We start from the raw sequence: 21702 nt of genomic DNA on the forward strand, positions 1-21702 counted from the left end.
ACTCAATCATTTATGGTTAAGTACAATTGTTATTTGGAACACTATCAGTCTTAATTAAACACAAATATTATTTGGATCCAACAATCTCTTATTAAATACAATTATTTTCTTGAACACATATCACTTTTAGCTAAACCACTTTGTTGAATGTGTAATCTACAAGATCACATGTTGTTAATTAAAAGAGGGTAACGTCTTAAGACATATAACATGACAAACACTCTTTTAGGTTGCTTATGGACACAAACATCTACAGGAAACGCGCTATTTATCGACGACCTTATGGCCTTTGGTAAAGCGATGGTGACATAATTTACCGAGGGCTTTTGACTATCCGTAATGTCATCAATGGCTTTAAGTCAAAAATTTGGGTTTCGTCCCCAAATTACCCAAATTTCAGAAATCCATCTCTTTCCCAAATTACCTAAATTTCGTCTTGCGCTTGCCCTGTGCCAAACATCAGAAGGTGGAGTGCCATTTTGGTCACCCTAAGGCGTTCTCGTGTTGTTGACGCGAAGCTCTGTTTGTTGGTGTGGTTGGTGTTTTGCGGTTTGTGCGGGTAGGGTTTGTGGTGTTCCTAGTAGGGTGGTGAGTCGTGCTAGTTGGCGTTTGTGGCAATAGTGGTGTGTCATCGAGGTTGGCTTGACAGCGGCGTTGGGGTGAAGTGGGCTTATTAAGTTCGTAGGGGTCATGGTCTGCAGAGGTTGGCATTGTCGACCATTTTGCTTTCGAGGTAAGTTTTACTTTCAAAATTGAATGGTTCTCGAGAACAAGTTCTACTCAAGTGATGCTTGCTTTCTTTCTTATTTTCGTTTTCATGTTGTTTTGTCTCTGTCATTGTGTGTGTGGCAGAAATTGTGTTCTTTTTGTGTGGCCTTAGACCCATAACCACTAGATTCAAGAAGGTACTTCACTCTCAGAACATAATCTTCTGGCAATTCCTTTGTTGTTGAAGGAGCTGCAAATATGTGTTTCAGGTTCTCAAAATAGAAACAGATGATACAAGATTAGCATAATCAAAACAACTAAGGTTTTACTGACTTTCCAAAACAAATGTATCATGTGAATCACAAGTTGGGTGTTGTTGGGGCTGGAACAGGGCATCAAAGTTCCAGAAGTTGCATATTTTCATTCAAATGTAAAATTCATGATGAGAAAAAACTTATAACATTATAGCCTGTCAGATTTAATACTTTTAAAGATAAAATCTATTATCTACATAAGACACATAAGAGTTAAGGGCACAGATTAACAATATGAATCTAGATTTACAAAATATATAAATGCAACTTCTTTTATGATGTTGTAATGCATTGTTCACAAGATAGAACAAGAGTTTCTTCTCCAAGTCTCGATTCACTGTAAGAATAACCTTTCCAAGTCATTTCTCTGTCATAACAAAAGAGAAATAGCTCCACTAGTTACTTTGATGTCATTCAAAGGTCCAATGAAACAGTTTATAGAAGATAATATCATCTTTGAATACTCCAACAAAATAAAAGCTACATTTTTCTGAGTCATTCTTCCTGCACCTCACCACCCTCATCCTGCACCTCCAAAAAAAATTATAATTCCAAATGTGCCCTTTCACAGTCAACGAGGAGAGAGAAAAAAATTATTTAAAAAGGTTCACTCAATTTGAAACCCTAAAACTTATCTCACTCCCTTGTCGCATCTCACCTCACTCCCTGCCGCATCTCAGTAAAACCCTAGACCTACACCCCCTCCTTCCTCCCTCTTTTTCTCTCCGTCATCTGTCTCTGGCATCCGCTGCTTTGCTCGCGTTCCTCGCTGGCGTCCACGTTAGCAGCTTCCATCATGTAATATATTTGTTTCCTGTTATGTGCTTGGTTGGGTTCGTGGGTCGTGATTGGGTTCGTGGGTCGTGATCGGATCGGAGCTCGCTGGAGGTGCACGCCGCAGTTGGAAGTGCGACAAGGATCAGAGCCGCAGTTGGAAGTGCGGCTCGCTGGAGGTGCACGCCGCATTTGGAAGTGCGGCAAGGATCAGAGCCGCAGTTGGAAGTGCGGCTCGCTGGAGGTGCACGCCGCAGTTCGATCTGCGGCAAACGTATAACCGGAGCACAGAACCGGACTTCGATCTGCGGCAAGGAGAAAAGAGAGCGGATTTTAAAAATGGCGTTTTTCAGACTTAGTTTTTTTAATTAAATATAGATAATATATGTGATATGCAGTTTGACACTGTTTCTTCATTTGAATTTGAATTGAATCTTGATCTGTTCGTGTTGTTGCCATGATTATGATATTTTTTTTGAATTCTTTATATTTTTTTTGAAATGTTTTCTTAAGTGTTTTTTATTTACACTATATCCAGAAGATACTAATGTAAAATGATTTTTTTATACTAGTAGATACTAATTTCAAATGGTTACTGACACTATATACACAGTAGATACTAATGTAGTAGATACTAATATGTAGTAGATAATAATGTGAACCAGTAGATACTAATGTAAAATGGGCTTTTTATACTAGTTAAAAAGATTTTTTTATACTAGGTATCAAAATAATATAGAAATATAAAGTATTTATGTGGTGACTCTCTTATTTTCGTATATTTAATTTTATTCAATTTTTTTAATTTTTTTTAAATTAAAATAATAATTAAATTGTTTATTGAAATAAATAATATTTATTAATTTGGAATTTTTTGTAATAATTTAATTATTATATATGTAATTTTTTTAGATTTTTATATTATTTTTTATTTGTTTGAATATTTTTGATTACATTATTAATTATTTTTTTGTATATAATATGTTAATGATATAATTGGTTAATAGATATGGTTAAAACTAGAGGTGGATATCATGGTGAGGCTTCATCCTCTCATAGTGAGCCATCAGATGAAAGAAGACGACCTACAACATCTGCTCGTAGAAGACGAGTAGAAGAATATCGCGTGGACGTTATTCATGAGCATGATAATGAGGAGCAGGAAGAGTTATTACAGCATGGAAATAGTCAGGATGATTACGTTGAAGAGGAGGATATTCAGCAGCAGCATGACTGTAATCAACAAGAACATGAAGGTGAAGGTGAAGATGAAGATGAAGACGAAGCTGAAGATGATGGATTCCCAGGAGGTCCACATGACACCTCCTTACTTACTCACTATACCCAGCATGTTGCATTTGCCATATGGCAAGGCCGGGTTAGTCATCAATCTAAATTTTAATTGTTTAATAAATGTTACATTTTTTTTATATAATTATGTTTGTATTCAGGATCGAAGGGGATAAAGGTTGTCACCCATGGCAAAAAATTGAAGCATTTTGGAATGTATCATGAGGCCATTGAGCCTTATATCTCCATGTCGGGGTTGGGTTGTTTAGTAAACCTCTCATACGAGTATGCCGATCATGGATTGATCGTTGCCCTTTCGGAGAGGTGGCACATAGAGACTAATACTTTCCACCTACCGATAGGTGAGATGACCGTCACATTAGATGACGTTATGAATTTGCTCCACCTACCCATCATGGGACAATTTTGTGAGGTTGACGAGTTAGAGTATGATGAGGCTCGATCTCATATCATGGAGCTGCTTGGTGTGGACCACGATAAAGCTTCAGCTGAGATGAAATAGTCACGTGGTCCAAAAGTTAGGCTCAGCTGGCTACGCGAGGTCTACCAGGAGTGCATCCAGCAGGAGCGTTGGGAGTGTGCTGCTCGGGCGTACTTGTTGCATCTGCTTGGATGCACAATTTTTACGAATAAGAGTGCGACTCTAATTAAGGTATCGTATCTCCTTCTCTTGCGAGACTTGAATGCTTGTTCGAGATATGCTTGGGGAGCAGCAACACTTGCACATACATATGAGCAGCTAGGAGATGCTAGCTTCTATGAGATCAGACAAATAGCTGGATATTCCACTCTTCTACAGGTACATTACCATCTTCTAAGTTTATTTTAATATTGTTTGACAATGAAACCCACGATTGAAGTAATGTTTTTTTTGTAGAGTTGGATATATGAGCACTTTCCTACAATGTGAAGGAGGCAAGTGTCTGAGAGGTACACAGAACTTGATCCACGTGCTTCACGATACATACCCCCGAGGGTGGGTTGGAGTTTGACAGAGGGCCGAACATTTCTGGATGCCCTCACTTATGATGTAGTTAACTGGAATCCATACCTTTCGCACAGACGTACATGTCCATTGATTGCCATAATTATGTACTCGGGATGGATCCGATTAGGCGACATCATTCATCGACATCTACCTGAACGCGTGTTGCGTCAATTTGGTTTTCAACAGAACATACCACGGTCACCTGATAGTCTTCCGATGCCAGACATTCCTACGATTGATCTAAATTGGTTGTGGTATGCAGAGCATGCCATTACTAGTGTCATTGAAGCTGATCATCCACATGCGTGTGTTGATGGATACATAACGTGGTTTAGGCGGGTGTCGCACCCGTACATCACTCCAGGCAACGACGATGAACGACCTAGTCTTGCACCGCGCATGAGGCGAGACATTCCAGATGAGAGGTTGGTGCCTCCAGTTCGTCGTAGACGGTCGGCTGAGCAAGGATTGTTGGTATGTCTTGAAACTAACTGATTTTGATTTTTTTTCATTATCGTTGGTTCTTGTTTACTTTAATAATTTTTTTTGGTTATCTTCATTTTAGGGGGGTATGAGGCGTGTGATCAGGATGTTGCAGGGCATGTTAACCTGTCGAGATGTCACAGAGGGCACTGTAGCTTATCAACGTACTACTGAGACACTGGAGGTAGCTCGTAGGTCTGTTGAGGAGTATGAGTCTAGTACTAGAAGAGGTGGTCGTCATGTGCGTGGATGTGCATCATTTTCTTGAAAGAACACTGTTATGTATGATTGTTTTTTAATGGTTATTTATGTACCGGTTATTTAATAGTTTGACTAATTTTAATATATTTAACATCTTCTATGAATCGTGTTTGTTTAATGAAATTATATAACGACAAGTCTACATAACAAAAGTCTTTAGAACTGGAAAAAAAGTCTACATAACAAACTTAATTTCAGTCTTCTGTAAGATCTACATAAGTCGTATTAACTGTCATTAAATTCACAAATGATTGCATCCTGTGTGTATAAAATGTAGACCATGCTCGCGCTTGTGGGTAACAATAGTTTGACGAAATTATGTCCACCATGGGTAAGGGACAATCCTGTTGTAATTGAACCTGAAAAATTAATATTCGTAAGTAAATCATAACATCCAATGGGTAATGCTTCACTTGTGATATGGAGGTTTACCTGTACGAAATGACATCCATTAACAAATCCAATGCTTAACATCCGATGTTGTGTGACATCTGTAGGCGGTGAAGTTCGTAGTGGAAATATGGTAAAACTCTGAACATATGACAAACATACTAAGATGACATTGTATCGATTTGCAATTGCATAACCAATGTCAGGAATGGTCATCCACTTCTTAGCATTAACCTGTAATACATGTAGGTCATTAAGAAATATTTATGAAAAGAATTACAAAATTATAAATATATTACATGTTTATAAGGTAAATAAGCAATACCTGTGATCGATCATGAACAATCAATGATTGTCGTAGTTCTTCCAATCGATCGTAGCTTCCTACTAATTGTACGTATTCATCACGCCACTAAGTTAATTCTTGGTAGAGGTCATGTCGGATAATGGGCCATGCCTCTTCACCTAGGCCCAACATAGCAGCAATACATCGATAACCACAATGACCATCAGCAACAACATCAACAACATCTACAATGAATGGATGACAAATCGGATGAAATTGATTTAACATTGGTATTGTCCTTCGCGTTTCCTCTTTGGCCTTCGATTTCACTTTGGTTTTTCGTGATGAAGACTCTGTCATCGAATGTAAAGTGTCGACGTGCTCAAAATATGATGGGTCACGTTTCGTAGACCTCTCATGCCGTGCATCTTTAGACTTCTGTGCACCCTTTGTTTTCACTTTATGCGTAGGAGCAACCATAGACGTCATCTCTGGGCAAGCAATTTCGATCATCTTCTGCTTTATGTTGACCTTTTCACCGATGTCAACCTTGTTGAATCTTTCTTGTACCAATTGAACTTCACGGTCAATGCTAAACTCTGGAAGCGATTCATTAGAAACAATACCTGAAATGCTTAAACGGGTCCACATAACATGAATTTCACCAAGTGGAATTATTCCAGGTTGATATCGTGCTAATACACACGCACATGGTAGGCCGTATGTTGAGCTCAAAATGCATCCACAACGACCACTGTCCATACTTATTTTATTGACTCGCTCAATTTCATCAGCAATAAGTCCTAAAGCGTATCGTGAAACACGCCCAACAAGTCTTCTATATATTAAACCTTTGTAAGCATCACTTATTACGTTCAAACTTTTTTCAAAGGACGCCTTGATCTTGTTATGTTGTAGGACTATGACGTTATGCATGGCATCCCAACACGAGCATAGGTCCCATGCTAGAGCCCAATAATCTCTTCAGGTTCCAATGCGCAGACTCAACCCTGTCACATATCACATTAATACATTACACACAAATGTGAAATACATAAGTACAAAAGCCGATGAAAATAAAAATTACCTGTTTGTTGTAGTGTTGCCTATATGCATAACTTTGTTCGTCCACGCCTTGACAAAGTATGTCTTGTACGAAATTATCCAAGTGCGGTTGACATAATAAAAAAATAGAGGCCATGCAGAAGAGGCATACTCAAGACGATGAACATAAGCACTAAACATAGACTGGTCGTCACAATCCATGACATTCTGCCACACTTCCATCAACACATCCACTGACTCAACCTTATCCACTAACATCTTGCATTTGGCTCTAACATTTTTCGCAATATGGAATGTACACAACATCTGATAAGTCTCCGGAAAGACATTATTAATTGCATTTATCAAAGCAAGGTCTCTGTCAGTGATAATAACACGTGGACCGCCCTCTGATGTCAATAATAATCCTTTGAACCTTTCCAATGCCCAAGTGAAATTACTTTGGCGTTCACTTGAAAGTAATGCAAAGGCGGCTGTGAATGTCAAACCAGTTGATGTGACTCCCACAATCTCGAGCAACGGAAGTCGATATTTGTTCGTCTTGTACGTCGTATCCATTAAGAAAACAATATTAAAAGAATTGACTAAGTGCACTGAATCGGGATGTGTCCAAAACAAGTCACTTACCACGTCAGAATCGTCCAAACATCTACTTCTCTGGATGTATTTGTCTCTATCTAACAACATCATCAACTGCTGCATTTCCGTTCTAGACCCTCTCAAAGATCGTTTGTACGTGTACCTCGCATTATATATTTGCTTTATCGTTGTCACGTTATCTTCATTATGTTCTTTCAGAGTCAAAAGAATATTTGACGGCTTTACTTGACTATTAGTCATGTCCACAAGAATTGATTGTTCAGCCGCATTTAACCTACCCGCGAAAGGATGACCGACCAAAGTCTTTGCTAATTCATGGTTGTGATAGCCGCACATAACCTTCAACACCCAACCATCTCCTTTAGGTTTACCCCTCAACCTAAACGGACACTCACATTTTCTTGTGCCAGAGAAACTAGGTTGAACATCTGCCTTATACTTCCTATACTTCCCGCTTCTTTCACAGCCTAACAAAATAAATGTCTTTCTACCAGCTTCACCAGTTGCTGTGTCAGATCTTATAGTGACGACAACAAATCCAAGATCAAATGCAATCTTTCGAACCCATTGAATTAAATCGGCGCGTGTTGGGAATATTTTATCAGTGGAAAATTGATCTGAATAATCACCCTCACCCACTTCTTTTAAAGAATAAGAAAACTCCGATATAAAATCAGAATTTATTTCAGAATCCAAATATGGATAGTTATCCATCTCATATAATTAAATATGACAATAAATATTAAAATTTAAAAATTTATTAAATTACAAATAAAAAATTCAAAAACACTCCCTAATAAAAAATTCATATAACCTAAATATTATTAAAAATTCATATAACCTAAATACACTCCCTAATCACTCCGTAATGACTAACCATAATCCATGAAAAAAAAATTTAAAATAAATAATCATAACATAAAACAATAAATTTAAATTAAAAAATAATAACATAATAACAAAAACATAAAAAAAAAGATAAAAAAACATGTAAAAAAAAGGAAAAAGGATTGCAGGAATTTATCTAAAAAAAATAAACAAAAAAAAAACCATGCATAAAAAAAAATTAAAATTACATATCACTAACCGCACTTCAAAGTGCGGCTACAAAATGAAAAACGCACTTCGAAGTGCGGCCACTGCTTTCCGCACTTCCAAGTGCGGTTACCAGATTCCACTACCCAAACCTCACTGTCTTCTTCCTCTCTCGCTCACGCTCACAGTATATAAATCTCCCAAAACCCAGCACTGACCACCACCCCAGCATTGTACTAATATAATTAAAAAAACATTAAATAAAAAATTTGCATCAGACAAACAAGAAAAAATTAAACTAAAGCATGCAAAATAAAAAAAAAAATATCACAACGCACTTCAAAGTGCGGCACCCTAAATTAAAAACGCACTTCGAAGTGCGGCGGAGTCTTTCCGCACCTCGAAGTGCGGTTGCGTACCTTCGCCGGCGTAGAGTCTTCTTCCTCTTCCTCCTGCCATCACGCTGCTGTATCTCCAAATCTTACAATTCAATCCAATTCTAGTAAACCATAAATTACTTGCTACAGTGAAAAACCATGAACAGTGCACCTAAGGCACCTCAGGGTTTATAAAGAAGGAATATTTTTGTGCTTGTGGTTGGGAGTTAGAAAAATGGTTGGGGGTTAAAAAAATTTAATTTATTAATTACCGTTTTGACTTTTTATTAATTGAAGGGTAAATAGGTAAATTTGGGGGTGCAGGATGAGGTGAGGGAGGTGTAGGAAGATTCACTCCATTTTTCTCTCATTCTTGGAAGGGGAGAATTTTGGTTTCTGAATTAAAAACTCTAACGGTTGCAATGTCCAAAGTCCACGACATTTCTTTGATTTTTAGTTATACTGAAGATTTGCTAAAGAGGCACTTGCCTTCAAACACTTGGAACATTTGTTTCATCTGCTTGCTTGAAAACCTCGGTTAAGACCGAATATTTTGTTTTAGTTGAAAGGGCACATACAAAACTTGATGACAAACATACAAGGAGCTTGATATATAAATTTTTTCAAACATCTCAACAAGTCTAAACCATCCATTTTGAGTAAATTATGGAAATGGCAAGGTGAATATGAATTGCAGCTCTGTTTTGTTCCTAATTAGAGTTCAAACAAGTCTATTTTGATGAATTAAAATTGTTGAAAGGGTTATCAAAGTGTCATAATAGGTTCTGCACGAAATTTCTTCCAAAACCACCAATTTTGGGTCTTTTTCCTGCTGCATAGTTGTAAATTGGGAACTGTTTTTGTATTTTGTCACTCAAAATCATTTTTGGATTGTAGCAAGAGTTGGTTCATTGTTTAAAAATAGTGGTGGTAGTGGTGAAGATAGGCCATGGTTTTGAGCTAAGCGTTGAAGATGAAGTGTATAATGTAGGTCTTTTTGATACACCTAGGTTTTACAATGTTTTTATTTTCTTTTCATAATTGATTGATCGTGTATATAAGTTATTATGCGGGTAAATTGTGTGGCTGAATTAGTATTATTATGCTTGTGCATGACTTTATGGTATATATTAATGTCAATATAATTGTATATTTTTGGATCAATTGTAGTTGGTTTTTGGTTAATAATTGGTTTTTAAAGTTAAAGATAGGAATGTAACGTGTGTAGTGGTAACCTCTTTAGAGGTGGTTACTTGTAAGAACTCTCCAAACAAAAGAAACTACTTCATTGTAGTTTAAATTGACTACCTAAGACCTAAAACTAGTAACTAAACTAGTAAAATAAAGGTAAAAAGTAACCTAAATTCCAAAAAAAGCCCAAAATACTTTGACGAAGTAGCTTAATCTCAACTATTGGCTACTTAAAACCTAAAAAGTGTACTAAATAGGTGACAATTTGGAAATTGATCTAAAGAAACCTAAGAATGTGTAATGTTCTTATCCTAACAAGTTTAAAGTACTTAAATAAAGCTAAGAAAGATGTCAAATTGGATCAAGTAGCTAAATCTCAAATTTTGGCTACTTGAACCTAAAAAGTGTACTAAATAGGTGAGAAAATGGGAATTCATCTAAAGTAACATAAAAATGTGTAATATTGTTATCCTAAAAAGTTTAAAGTACTTAAATGAAGCTAAGAAAGATGTCAAATTGGAACAAGTAGCTAAATATCAAATTTTGGCTACTTGAAACCTAAAATAGTGTACTAAATAGGTGAAAATATGAGAATTGACCTAAAGTAACATAATAGTGTGTATTCTACACATCCTAACAAGTTTAAATTGTTAAATGAAGTTAAGAAACATGACAAAATATATGAAGTAGCTAAATCTCAAAGTTTGCCTACTTGAAACCTAAAAAAGTAGATGAAGTAGCTAAAGATCACTACTCAAACCTCAAAAAAGGTGTACTACAATTGCAAATTGCACTAAACTAGGAAAAGAAACTAGAAAGAAACTATCCTAACAAGTTTATAATTGTAAAACCTAACTAATTAAGAACTAACACTACAAAAAATACCTAAAACTCAAAATATGACAACCTAGAATCTAAAAGTAGTACCTAGAATACAGTAAAAGTGCAAAGAATGCAAAGTGTATTAAAGTACTAATCAAAACAGTAAACGAACTATGTACACAACTTTTAAAAGATAAAAGAAAGATAAAAATGAAGTCTCAATTAAAAAATAGCAAGAAAAGCAAAATTTGACTATTGAACACCTATAAATAGACTAGAATAGGTGAGAAATTTGAAATTCACCTAAATTAGCCTAAGAACGTCTAATCTTCATATCTTAACAAGTTTAAACTAGTAAAATGAATGTAAGAAACATGTCAAATTGGATCAAATACCTAAGACTTAAAATTGGACTTCTTAAAACCTAAAAAAGTTTACTAAATAGGTGAACAACCCATTAAAGTAATTGTCATTCTTATTTTAGTATGTTCATTAATCAATGTTTCTTTTGTTTATTGTAATAGATGAAGGTGCAGTGAAAACCTGAACATGAAACTGCTATACAAAGAAATTTCCACAGTAAAGCATTTCATCGACTGTTAGAAATGTTTAGGGATGCTCGCTTGGCAGGGGAGCGACCTTACTGGGTGGGCGAGCACGTTTGAAACTAGTTACTCGCTCATTGGAATTCACCAGATTTTCGCAATAAGTGTGCTAGAGCCCAAAAGAACAAAGCTTCTGAAAAAAGGGTGACACCCTACATACCGGTGGATCGATCACGGTTCATGAGTATGTCATTCGTATGGTAAACCTTCGTTACTTTTATGTTTCTTTCATATTAATGTATGTATTTTCGATTTCATCTACACTTCTAACTCTAAATTATGTTACAGGCACAAGCTTTAGGACGGGCGGTCCATGTTGATGAGGTCTTTGCACAGATTCGTGTTGGGAAGAGAACTATTGAATTCGTTGATGAAAGGTCTTGGAAGACTCATGTAATCAAATAAAACTGCTACTATTAGCTAGTAATTTTTATTTATGTTACTCTATCATTCCCTAACTTTGAATGTTTGAACAAGAAGAATTTTCTATGAGACTTTCACAGGTTAGATCCGAACATGGGTCAGCTTCTACACCGGATGATGTGAGTAATGAAGACACCGACATCTGTAGGACATAGTAGTAGGTCGATGTCGTTGGTGGGAAGAAAAAGGGACGAGTGTATAGTGCAGGACAACTGGCTGCAAACTACACAGCAGCAAGAGGAGGTACTCTGAAGCACCAACCTTCTTCTTTAACCATCACTGCTGACGAGGCCGTCGAGCACTTGACACAACTACTACAACAACGTGACCAGGAAAATCATGATTTGAGACAAGAATACGCTGAATTGAGAAATAAGTTTACAAACTTTAAGTCCCTAGTCATGAAAGCACTGTCTGAAGCTTCAGACATTCATTCCACCGTCCCTCCGACTCAGCCACAACCCTCCCTGTCACCCGCCGTCCCTCAGCAGCCCACATTAGTCCAGCCCACATCAGTCCAGCCCACACTAGTTCAACCCACACCACTCCAGCCATCTACAGAGTGGCAGGATGATGAAGATCATTCTGATGATGACTATGTAGATTATTAGTTTTATTTTGTTATTGAACATAGTTGTTAGAACATTTGGATGTTACATTATGATTATGTTACATTACATTTGCTAGATGAACATATTGTTTTATGTTTCATGTTTCATTTACAAATACAAGTTCTTAAATTTCAACAATACAAATGATGTTATTATATTGTTGTTTACTCCATTAATGATTGGATGATTTTGGGATGTATATTATGGAGGTCTGTCTGTGGTTTGAAAATGTTATGCAGGTTTGTGTGATTGGATAGCAAATACAAATATCACTTAATTTTTCCTGGTTCTTACCGAAGGACTTACCGAAGGCATTTTCCCTTCGGTGATTACCGAAGAACTTACCGAAGGACAAAGGCCGTTGGTAATTGTTATTGACAAACAATTTACTAACAAAAAACTGGTCGTCGCTAATCCGTCAATAATAGGCATTACCAACGACTTTTTGGCGGTTTCCGACGGAGTAGGATCGTCGGTAATGCCCTTTTTTTTGGTAGATGTAATTGTTAGTTTATCTTTTTTAAGGATGTGTTTTTTTATAAAAGTATTAAGAGGAAAAAAGTTGGTGCCATGGGTAAGTAAAATTAACTTAATTGCATTAAATTATGAATTAACTGTATTATATTATACAAAAATAATATTGTATTGTTCATAATAAAAGTTGAATTATACAATTTTATAGTTTAATTTTAAAAAATTAAATATCTAAAGTTGAAGTTGAGTTAACTACTTATTGACTTAAAATTATTTCGATTTAAACTTTTTACTTATTTAAGAATCTCTAAACTTGCAGTTTTGATTAGATGTTGTCGACTTTACCAAACTATAACAGGTCGAGCATGACGAAGGTCAAGACGACCAAAAATTGATCAAATTTGATCGAGTTGGTCCTACTAAAGTTTGGTCTAGTTAACAATATCTAAAGTAAATTGCAACTTTAGAGACTCTAAAACAAGTAAAAAGTTTAAAACAAAGTAGTATTAAATTAATGAATAATTAACTAAATTTCAACTATAAAGATTGAACTTTTTAAAATTGAAATATAAGATGGTATAGTTTAGTTTTTATCGTAAACACTTAAATTTTTTTTTATATAATATAATACAATTAACCGACAGTTCAATGCAGTTAAGTTAATTTTATCATCCTTACTGAACATGCATATCACAAGAGATTAAATAGTATGAGTAAAACAAGATGATGTGAAACTCGCTTTCTCTTTTTCTTGGTTAATGTTGTAAGAGTTTGAAATATTTTTTTATGTTTAGTGAAATGTTATTCATTAGTAAGACACTTTAGTTTTGACTTTATAATGTTTTTTCTTACTATTTGAAAATATTCTTTACTTTTCAAGATTGTTTCTCATTCAAGACAATCAAATATCCCCTCAATGTGCTAATGTAAAATCCAAGAAAGTGAAGTGGCCATAAAAATCACAGATCTTGAGGATTTTGTAGTAATTTAGTGCAACTATCTTGGTCTAAACTGAGTTGTGAGCGAAAAAGTTTGCCTTTTTAATTTTGTTGTAGGGATGGCGAAAAGTTATGTGCTTTCTTGGGTTTGGAAAGAAAAAGAAAGGGTTGGATTTGACTATGTGTGCATGGCTAGGGGCTGTGTAGGTGACTCTAATAACATTGAATATACTAGTGCTAGTTGTGAAGGAAGAAAAGGAGAAAAGAGATGACGCTGCCAATGCCAACAGTGCCTCGAGTCAAAAATAACATTGACAATATTAGAAGAAGGTGAGGATAGTGGCGGTTGTGACATTACAACGTTATTCTGGGTTCGTGTTGGTGTTCTTATAGTAGCGTTCGATACTCAAAGTTGATGGTCATAACTCTAGTCTTGGAGCTCCCATTCAGCTCTGACGCTGAGGTGCTAGCGGAGGAGAGCCCCTTCAAAGTTAGTAAATTTTTTTTAAACCCTAATCTTCAATTTCCACCTTAGATTAATGGATCATTCGCAAATGTCTTTTGTCACATCATTACAGTCTTTTGCCACATCACCACATAATTAACATAATGATCTTAAATGATACACATTAAACTAACTCTGGATGAAGTTGATATTTTTTTAAAAAATAAAGATCAATAACAATGAAAGTTGAGACAAACAAAATAATTAAACGAAAACATATGTTTTAGATGATTTAAACTTAGAAAATAGTTAAACTTAACTAAATAGTAACTAAAAAAATTATTATTTTAATTTAAAAATAATTAATTTAAACAACCAATCACTCTAAAAATAAAACAATATGTCAATTATTTAATTTAATAAATACATATTTAACAAATAAAATTTATAAAAAAGGTGCACATCAAAACCGATAAACACATCTGATAATGATAATATAACACATGGGTTATATATATATATATATATATATATATATATATATATATATATATATATATATATATATATATATATATATATATATATATATATAATTAAATTTATGTAAACGATCATTTAAAAAAGTCAAATGATAAAATAGTTATTTTTGTTTAAAAATAGTTATTTAAATAATATAATTAAAAAATAGTTAAATTTGTAGACTTAAAGGAGAAAGAATTATAAGACAATTATTTTAATTTAAAAATAATTATTTAAAAACCATAAAATTGAAAAAAAAAATTGAAATTATCAAAATTCAGAATGATATATGTTTCGACCTTGGATTAATTGATCATTCAAATTGTTTGAAATATATTTTCATAAGAAATTTTAACGTTAAACGGTTAATAATTAATGGCACAGTAGATATAAATCACATATGGCTTTATCTTAAATTTATACTTTATCTTTAAATTAATTAACAATAAAATTAATGTATTTTAACTCATAATCGATTAATTTGTTTTATCGATTAATAATCAATCAAATTCGTTAATCCAAGTAATGATTAATTGTCTTATATGTGATTAATCGGATTTTCCTACGAGACATACTATATAATATAAACTTATTTGATTGGAAAAAAATCATGTAGATATAAAGATAATGGTATAAAGTATAGGCTATTGATATTATAAATTATACATACGAAGCTGAATATAAATTAAGATTAACATATATAAAAGTAAACATATAACGTAGTTTTTATTTATTTTTGTTACAGTCGCCTTACTCAAAATTGTTTACTCTTACAGTAGTTTTTTCCAGTTATGTTTTTGAGTCGTTGGAATTCCTCTTAAACCCTAATCCAAAGGGTTTCGATTCGAAACGACAACATAATTTCTGCGAAGTCAGCCAGACGAACAGCTTCGACCTCTGATTCCTGTCTGCAACAGCTGTAGGTTTTTCATCCTTATTCGCTCTCCATTTTCCGTCGTTTTTTTTGTGAAATTTGTGATTGCTCGCAAAAGCGATCTTTCCAGGTGCAATGAATCCTGATAAGTTTCTTTGCTATCTTCTAGGTTTGCAGCGGCTAACCTAGGTTAAGCTTTTCGAGGAATAGTAAAATCCAATAATTGATGAACTTATTTGATTATTAATAATTCTCTTATTTTCTTTTGAACGATTTTCGATTAGACTTTGATAGAATTGAAGATTTCTGATTCTCTTACTTTCCTTTGAGTGAATGATACTGTTGGCTGTCTTCGATTAGGCTTTGATAGGATTGAATATACAAATATATTTGCCTAGCGTGATTGATCTGTTTGAAGTGTTCAGGAACATTGTAACAATCGAGAGTTTGGTTCGTTTTTTGAAATCTCGGTGTCAGTTGAGAGTTCGAGATGATTTTGCTTGATGAAAGTTCCTGTAGATATATATGAACAGTGACTCTACATGTGTTAATTTTTTTTAACTGTTATGTTGTTACTCTGTCAAATGCTAAATATTCATGTTGTCTAAAAGGATTTCTTACCATCATGACATTATAATTTAGCAGTGTAATAAGCCTTCAAGATGCAAATTGTGGAAATTGCTCAGTAGAATGTATGGAAATTGACCCTTTGATTCCATGTTTCCTTAAACAGATATAAAAATGCCAAAAGTAAAGACAAATCGTGTTAAATACCCAGAGGGTTGGGAGTTAATTGAGCCTACACTCCGTGAACTCCAAGCAAAGATGAGGGAAGGTTGGAGATTTACATCATGTGCTTGCCTTACTAGATTATATTGTGTTCTATTAAATTAATAGTTTTATACCTTTTATGTGGCAGCTGAGAATGATCCACATGATGGCAAAAGAAAATGTGAGACATTGTGGCCAATATTTAAGATTGCACACCAGAAGAGCCGCTACATATTTGACCTCTACCATCGGAGAAAGGAAATTTCTAAAGAACTGTATGAATTCTGTCTAGATCAAGGATATGCTGACCGCAATCTAATTGCCAAATGGAAGAAGGTACCTAAAATATGTTTTTATTCTATTTTTTAAAAAGCTTTTGTTTTTTTATCTCTTTTTTCATTGGAGAAGAAACTTCATTGAAGTTCGACTAGATGGAGGACGAGAAGTCCTTTAGTTGCCTAAAACTTAGAATTAAAAATAAGTCTCCCGAACAGATTTGGCTAAGTGTTCTCGAATAGGGCCAATAGCAGGGTGTAAGGTCTATGAGTTTACCACTAATCATGTTAACCATTACCATATGAGAGGTCTTGCCCTTTTTAAGAGGTTTGGATTTTAAAACGGATATATCAGGTAGAAGCTTTTGAAGGTCAGGTGTGCGAGTATGAAATTGAAAGAAAGCTTTGTAGGAGAAAGTACTGGAGGAGATATTATCCAAACTCTTCTATCTAACTTGGTTGAGGGAGAAATAGAATCAAGTAATAGTGTAAAACGAAATAGAATTGTAGTTCTCTATATTATCCATATCCAAATAGTTAATTAAAGTCCCTTTGTAAATAGTAATTTATTTTCTTAGTTGGATTAGAAGTGGCTACTAGGAAAACTTTGCAATCAGATAGATGAAACATGCAGGAAAAGCCTCTGAAAAAAGACCATTGCCCATCTCAAGCTCCTCTCGAAAAACTTTAATAAGGATACCCTCACCTAAACTATAGTAATATATTCCTCGAAAATAAATTTCGAGTTCCAACATCTACCAAGCTGTTACTCATTTACTTAGCATTTTATTGCTCATCAATGAAAATACCTCATGGTTTTATGAGTCTTTGGGTCATTTATGACTGTTTTGATTAAGCAAGAGATAGCAAGGGAAAGTAGCCAAACAGATCCGGACAAGGACAATCAAATCCAAGCAGGTCACTACAGAAAAATTGATTAATTACCATGCAAAGAAATATCTTGGTGGCTTACAAAACCAAACAATCAGTCGTTAAACTGAAGATTGGGGATCACTACGACCAGTTGACTCCCCACTATTATTTGAACTGTGATTTAGGCTCAAACTTTATAACAACTTAAGTAGCAATTTAGATGCATCTACAAATCCATATTCTCCTTCTATAAGGAAACTTTTCAACCAAGAACCTTCTCTGGCCCTACTCTCTCTTAAACTATCCAAATCCATCTTGATAACAAAACTCCCTCATTTTTCTGGCGTCGTGAAACACCTCTTATGCAATAAAAACGTCTGCAATATTTCTTCTTGCAATAAAATATCTGATTTTCGATAATGTTAGTTGCTAAGTGTATGCCCATTCTCATTTAAAATCTGGTGGTGAAATTAGAAACACCAATGATCAGTGTTCATGCTGGTTTATGATTCATAACCAATCAATATTGACGAACTTGTTTACTATGCCTAGATTCATTATATCCCTGGCATTGATTATTATTGAAGGCTTAATCATATCTTTAGTTTTAGGCTTCTTTAGCATTTATGTGTATAGTAGAAAATAGGTTATCTTGTATACATGACATTCACTGGTATAGCAGCCGTCCTGCTGCACTGTTTTAGGTTGCATTGGATGCTTGCATTTCTCTCACTTTTAACCATGATTTTGTCATTTGTAAACTTGTTTTAAAAAAGATCCGGTGTCTGTTTCAAACAGAATTTTGTGATTAAACACAATTTTAATGTAAGATACATTCAGCTTTTGTTCAGATGGGTTAAATTTTTACATAAACCACATTGCTTCAAACTGGCTTTTAATCGAAATCAACTTTATGAAGTCAAAATTGTCCAGTCTGAACTCATTTTCAGTCTGATATTGATATTGAGTATTTGTGAAATGAGAAAATATGTTAATGCTGGACTCATTTGTGCCCTCTTGAAGATGTTAATTGTTTTAAAGTGTTTGATACTCAGCCAAAACAATATTATCGTAATACTGGTACTTGATTTTATTTCTTCTATGTTGGACGTTGAGTACCTAAATCGTGTTTCTGGTCCGAATTGCAGCCTGGTTATGAACGTCTATGCTGCCTGAGGTGCATGCAGCCACGCGACCACAATTTTGCCACCACTTGTGTTTGCAGAGTTCCCAAGCAACTTAGGGAGGAAAAGGTCATAGAGTGTGTTCATTGTGGATGCAAGGGTTGTGCAAGTGGAGACTGATTGGACATCATTTCTTGTATTTGTGTCAGTGGAGGGTTTCGTAGTTCTAATTTCGTGTAGCCTTATTTTCTGTTGTCCGAAACTCGGATGGGACACAACCTCTCCAGGTGTATTGCTGTCTACTACATGAATGTTATGTATTGGAGATATTAGTTATCTGTCTAGTTCAAAATCTGACTTAGTTTTGTGTCTCTTCTTTATTAGCCTAACATGGTGTACTCTTGCTGGATACTTCACAACTTAAAACAATGAGCTTAAATTATTATGCTTAACTTCTAATGTTGTACTTAACTTAGAACAATCGAACAAAGGGTAATATTGTACTTAACTTCTAATGTCGTTTCTTGTGGTAAGATTTGATTTAAACTGCTTAAATTATTATTATTGTTATTGTTGATGTTGTCTTGTGTAAATTATTTTGAGGAAAAAACACAAAGTTGAAGCATTATCTTGAAGTAAATAGTTTTTGTTGCGATCCATTTTCCGTCAACTTATCGATAATTTAATCTTTTAACGAAGATATATGATGTATACGTTGATCTATTTGACAGTATAAAATATTAACAGCATGTTACCTTATACATTATTTTGTAACTTTCTAAGAGATGAGATTTGTTGCAATTTAAAAAAAAATGGTTAACAAGTGTATAAAAAATGCGTGTCGATTTTTTAAATTGCCCTGAAATTATGTTTTTGTTAACCTAGAAAAGAAATTTAAAAGGAAACACGTAAAATACTAAAAGAACAAAACTGGACAGCTTCCCTAGGGACAAAGTACCCCGAACATATATGGTTGTAATCTTGTATACAATTCAACACAGATTTGCTTCCCGAAGAGTGCTTCACTTCACACGTCCATATTTTTCCATAAATTTTCTTATCAAAGTGATCTCATACAGTAATGATGAGTCCATTTTACTGTTTTTGAATTAAAATAACAAGCGCCTCGCTAATTAATATGTATTTTTACTGTTTAATTAATGTGTTTTATTTTTGGCTAAATGATGTGTTTGGATTTTTTCCTACTTAATTCGTTTTGTTCTCTAGCCTTTAAAAGAAGTTAGTTTAGTTTTTTGTTTGTTAAAAAAAATTCAACTTAGACTTTTTCCATTTATTTCATAACGTGAAATGACACGTCATTGATTGATATGATTTTATCTATATCTCACATGTCTAAATATTATTGATAATATTGGTGTTAAAGGTGTTTAAACATTGCAGTTTATTTAAATACAAATATTAAATTTTAAAATATCAGATTTAATTCTTCTTATTTACAAAGTAAGAAAAGTTGAACATCAAAACTAAATATGAGGAGAACAAAAAAACAGTTTGATGTAATTGTGTGTAAAAGAACATAGCAATTTGAAATAAGTATCTTTGAACTTGTGTTCTCATAAGCGGAATGCACTGTTCAAGATAGAACGCGAGGATGAATTTGTAAGATAGATTGTGTTCATTCAGTTGATATATGAAGATGAAATTATGCTCATTTACGAGATATAATTTTTTTTATCTCCTTGTTATCACACTCGAATTTGTAGTGATTTGCATTAAAATGTCATGTTTGCTTTCGATTAGAATTTATAGTGATTTTTATTAAAGTGTCATGTTTGTTAGAGGAAAAATAACACGTAAAAAACGAAGGAACTGGTCTATGGTTAATGTTAATGGGATTGATGGATAAAGATGAAGAAAATAGTGGTTGAAGAAGAAGATTAAAGATGCAGAAGCCACCAAACCATTTTAGGTTAAAGAGAATAGTATTTGGTTCTACCTCAAGCAATAAAAGTGGATGGGGTTGTATTCGGTTCTCCTGGTGTGTATTTGGTTCTCCCTTCTTGTGTATTCGGTTTCATTATTTGTATTCGGTTCCTACCTCTGTGATATTTGATTTCATCTCTATGATATTTGATTCTTCCTTCGGTTATTCTCTCGTGCATAATATTTTTACATTTTAAAAATTAAATTATATTATTTTGTTTCCTTATAAACTTTTTTACAATTATATATAACATTAACAATTATCATTTTATATTATTTTTATAACTAGGGACATTTTGGTAATCTTTAATTTATACCAATTAAACAATCTTTTTTATCTATCACATTGGTCAAATTCTACACTAATTTTCACAAACTTTACTTCAAAATATACTCCAATCATCTAAAGTGAACAACCCTAAATTTACCGATGTAAACTTGATAAAAATACTTATGCATTCGAAAGCTAAATACAATGGAAATCTGTAACCATTTTCTACACAAACTTTATGAATTTTGCAAATTCATGATCCTTTCAACTTTCTTTCGACTTGTTTTATGATTACCATATCATCTTGCAAATTCATTAAAAAATAACTCAACTTATATAGGATAACATTTTTCAAGATTAATATAAACTATATAGTAATGTTTATATTGTTCCGGACAGTGGGGTCAAGAATCATTCCTCTACACTTAATTACTAGCTTTTCTACATTATTTTCGATTTTGGTTATTGTTGTTTTTAATATTCTTGATTTAGTCTTCGGGCTGAGCAGTTGTGTACCTACAAAGACACAAAGTTCAAGTTAGTTACTGAATCCAATCAGTTATTATGACACAATATTAATTTCATAATAAATGCAATCACATACTCCTTTATTTTACTTTTATATTCATAACTTTTGAAATAAACTTTTAATTAAGGTTGACTAAATTACACTTCAATAGCTTATAAACATGTTTAACTATTAGGTTTATGCTCATTATTTCGATATCTAATACCAAACTATGATATATGAAAATGATAATCAATCGGTCCTCGTTATCTCAACTTTTAAAAAATGACAATTTTCATGAGTTAATCGATCGGTTACATAAAAAATGTTATGACCCGATGATTATACATGAAAATAAACTCTTTCAAGATTTTAAAATTGGGAGTTATTCCCATTGTTTGCAAAATCACATTCTCTCCATAGTCAAATAAAAAAACAC

The 21702-nt window shown here is 33.8% G+C and overlaps 5 protein-coding genes across 6 annotated transcripts; 3 read left to right on the forward strand and 2 right to left on the reverse strand.

Annotated features, from left to right (window-relative positions):
• The first annotated feature begins 2805 nt into the window (after nucleotides 1-2805).
• LOC148204853 (protein MAINTENANCE OF MERISTEMS-like) lies at nucleotides 2806-3609 on the forward strand. The gene is made up of 2 exons (XM_088092493.1): nucleotides 2806-3178; nucleotides 3248-3609. The coding sequence occupies exons 1-2, from the start codon at nucleotides 2806-2808 to the stop codon at nucleotides 3607-3609; spliced, it is 735 nt and encodes a 244-aa protein (XP_087948619.1).
• A 582-nt stretch (nucleotides 3610-4191) lies between these two features.
• LOC148204854 (uncharacterized) lies at nucleotides 4192-4846 on the forward strand. The gene is made up of 2 exons (XM_088092540.1): nucleotides 4192-4569; nucleotides 4661-4846. Exons 1-2 carry the CDS (start codon nucleotides 4198-4200, stop codon nucleotides 4844-4846), a joined length of 558 nt encoding a protein of 185 aa, XP_087948666.1. The 5' UTR covers nucleotides 4192-4197.
• Nucleotides 4847-5641: 795 nt separating this feature from the next.
• Nucleotides 5642-6277, reverse strand: LOC148204855 (uncharacterized). Its single transcript, XM_088092586.1, has one exon. It carries the CDS (start codon nucleotides 6275-6277, stop codon nucleotides 5642-5644), a length of 636 nt encoding a protein of 211 aa, XP_087948712.1.
• Nucleotides 6278-6443: 166 nt separating this feature from the next.
• LOC148204856 (protein FAR-RED ELONGATED HYPOCOTYL 3-like) lies at nucleotides 6444-9430 on the reverse strand. Its single transcript, XM_088092644.1, has 3 exons — nucleotides 9381-9430; nucleotides 6603-7802; nucleotides 6444-6525 (listed from the first exon to the last, which is right to left on the reverse strand). Exons 1-3 carry the CDS (start codon nucleotides 9428-9430, stop codon nucleotides 6444-6446), a joined length of 1332 nt encoding a protein of 443 aa, XP_087948770.1.
• Nucleotides 9431-15366: 5936 nt separating this feature from the next.
• On the forward strand, nucleotides 15367-19106 carry LOC124837509 (G10 family protein). 2 transcript variants are annotated; one of them, XM_088099197.1, is made up of 5 exons: nucleotides 15367-15542; nucleotides 15667-15686; nucleotides 16231-16332; nucleotides 16417-16604; nucleotides 18565-19106. In XM_088099197.1, exons 3-5 carry the CDS (start codon nucleotides 16239-16241, stop codon nucleotides 18718-18720), a joined length of 438 nt encoding a protein of 145 aa, XP_087955323.1. In that variant the 5' UTR covers nucleotides 15367-15542; nucleotides 15667-15686; nucleotides 16231-16238; the 3' UTR covers nucleotides 18721-19106. The 2 variants fall into 2 exon arrangements, with proteins under 2 accessions (XP_087955323.1, XP_047168840.1); XM_047312884.2 differs by lacking the exon at nucleotides 15667-15686 and having other exon boundaries at nucleotides 15369-15542.
• The last annotated feature ends 2596 nt before the right edge of the window (nucleotides 19107-21702 follow it).

The sequence above is a fragment of the Vigna umbellata genome, chromosome 1 (genome assembly GCF_029865625.1).
Source record: "Vigna umbellata cultivar VRB3 chromosome 1, Vumbellata_1.0, whole genome shotgun sequence".
Taxonomy (NCBI): domain Eukaryota; kingdom Viridiplantae; phylum Streptophyta; class Magnoliopsida; order Fabales; family Fabaceae; genus Vigna; species Vigna umbellata.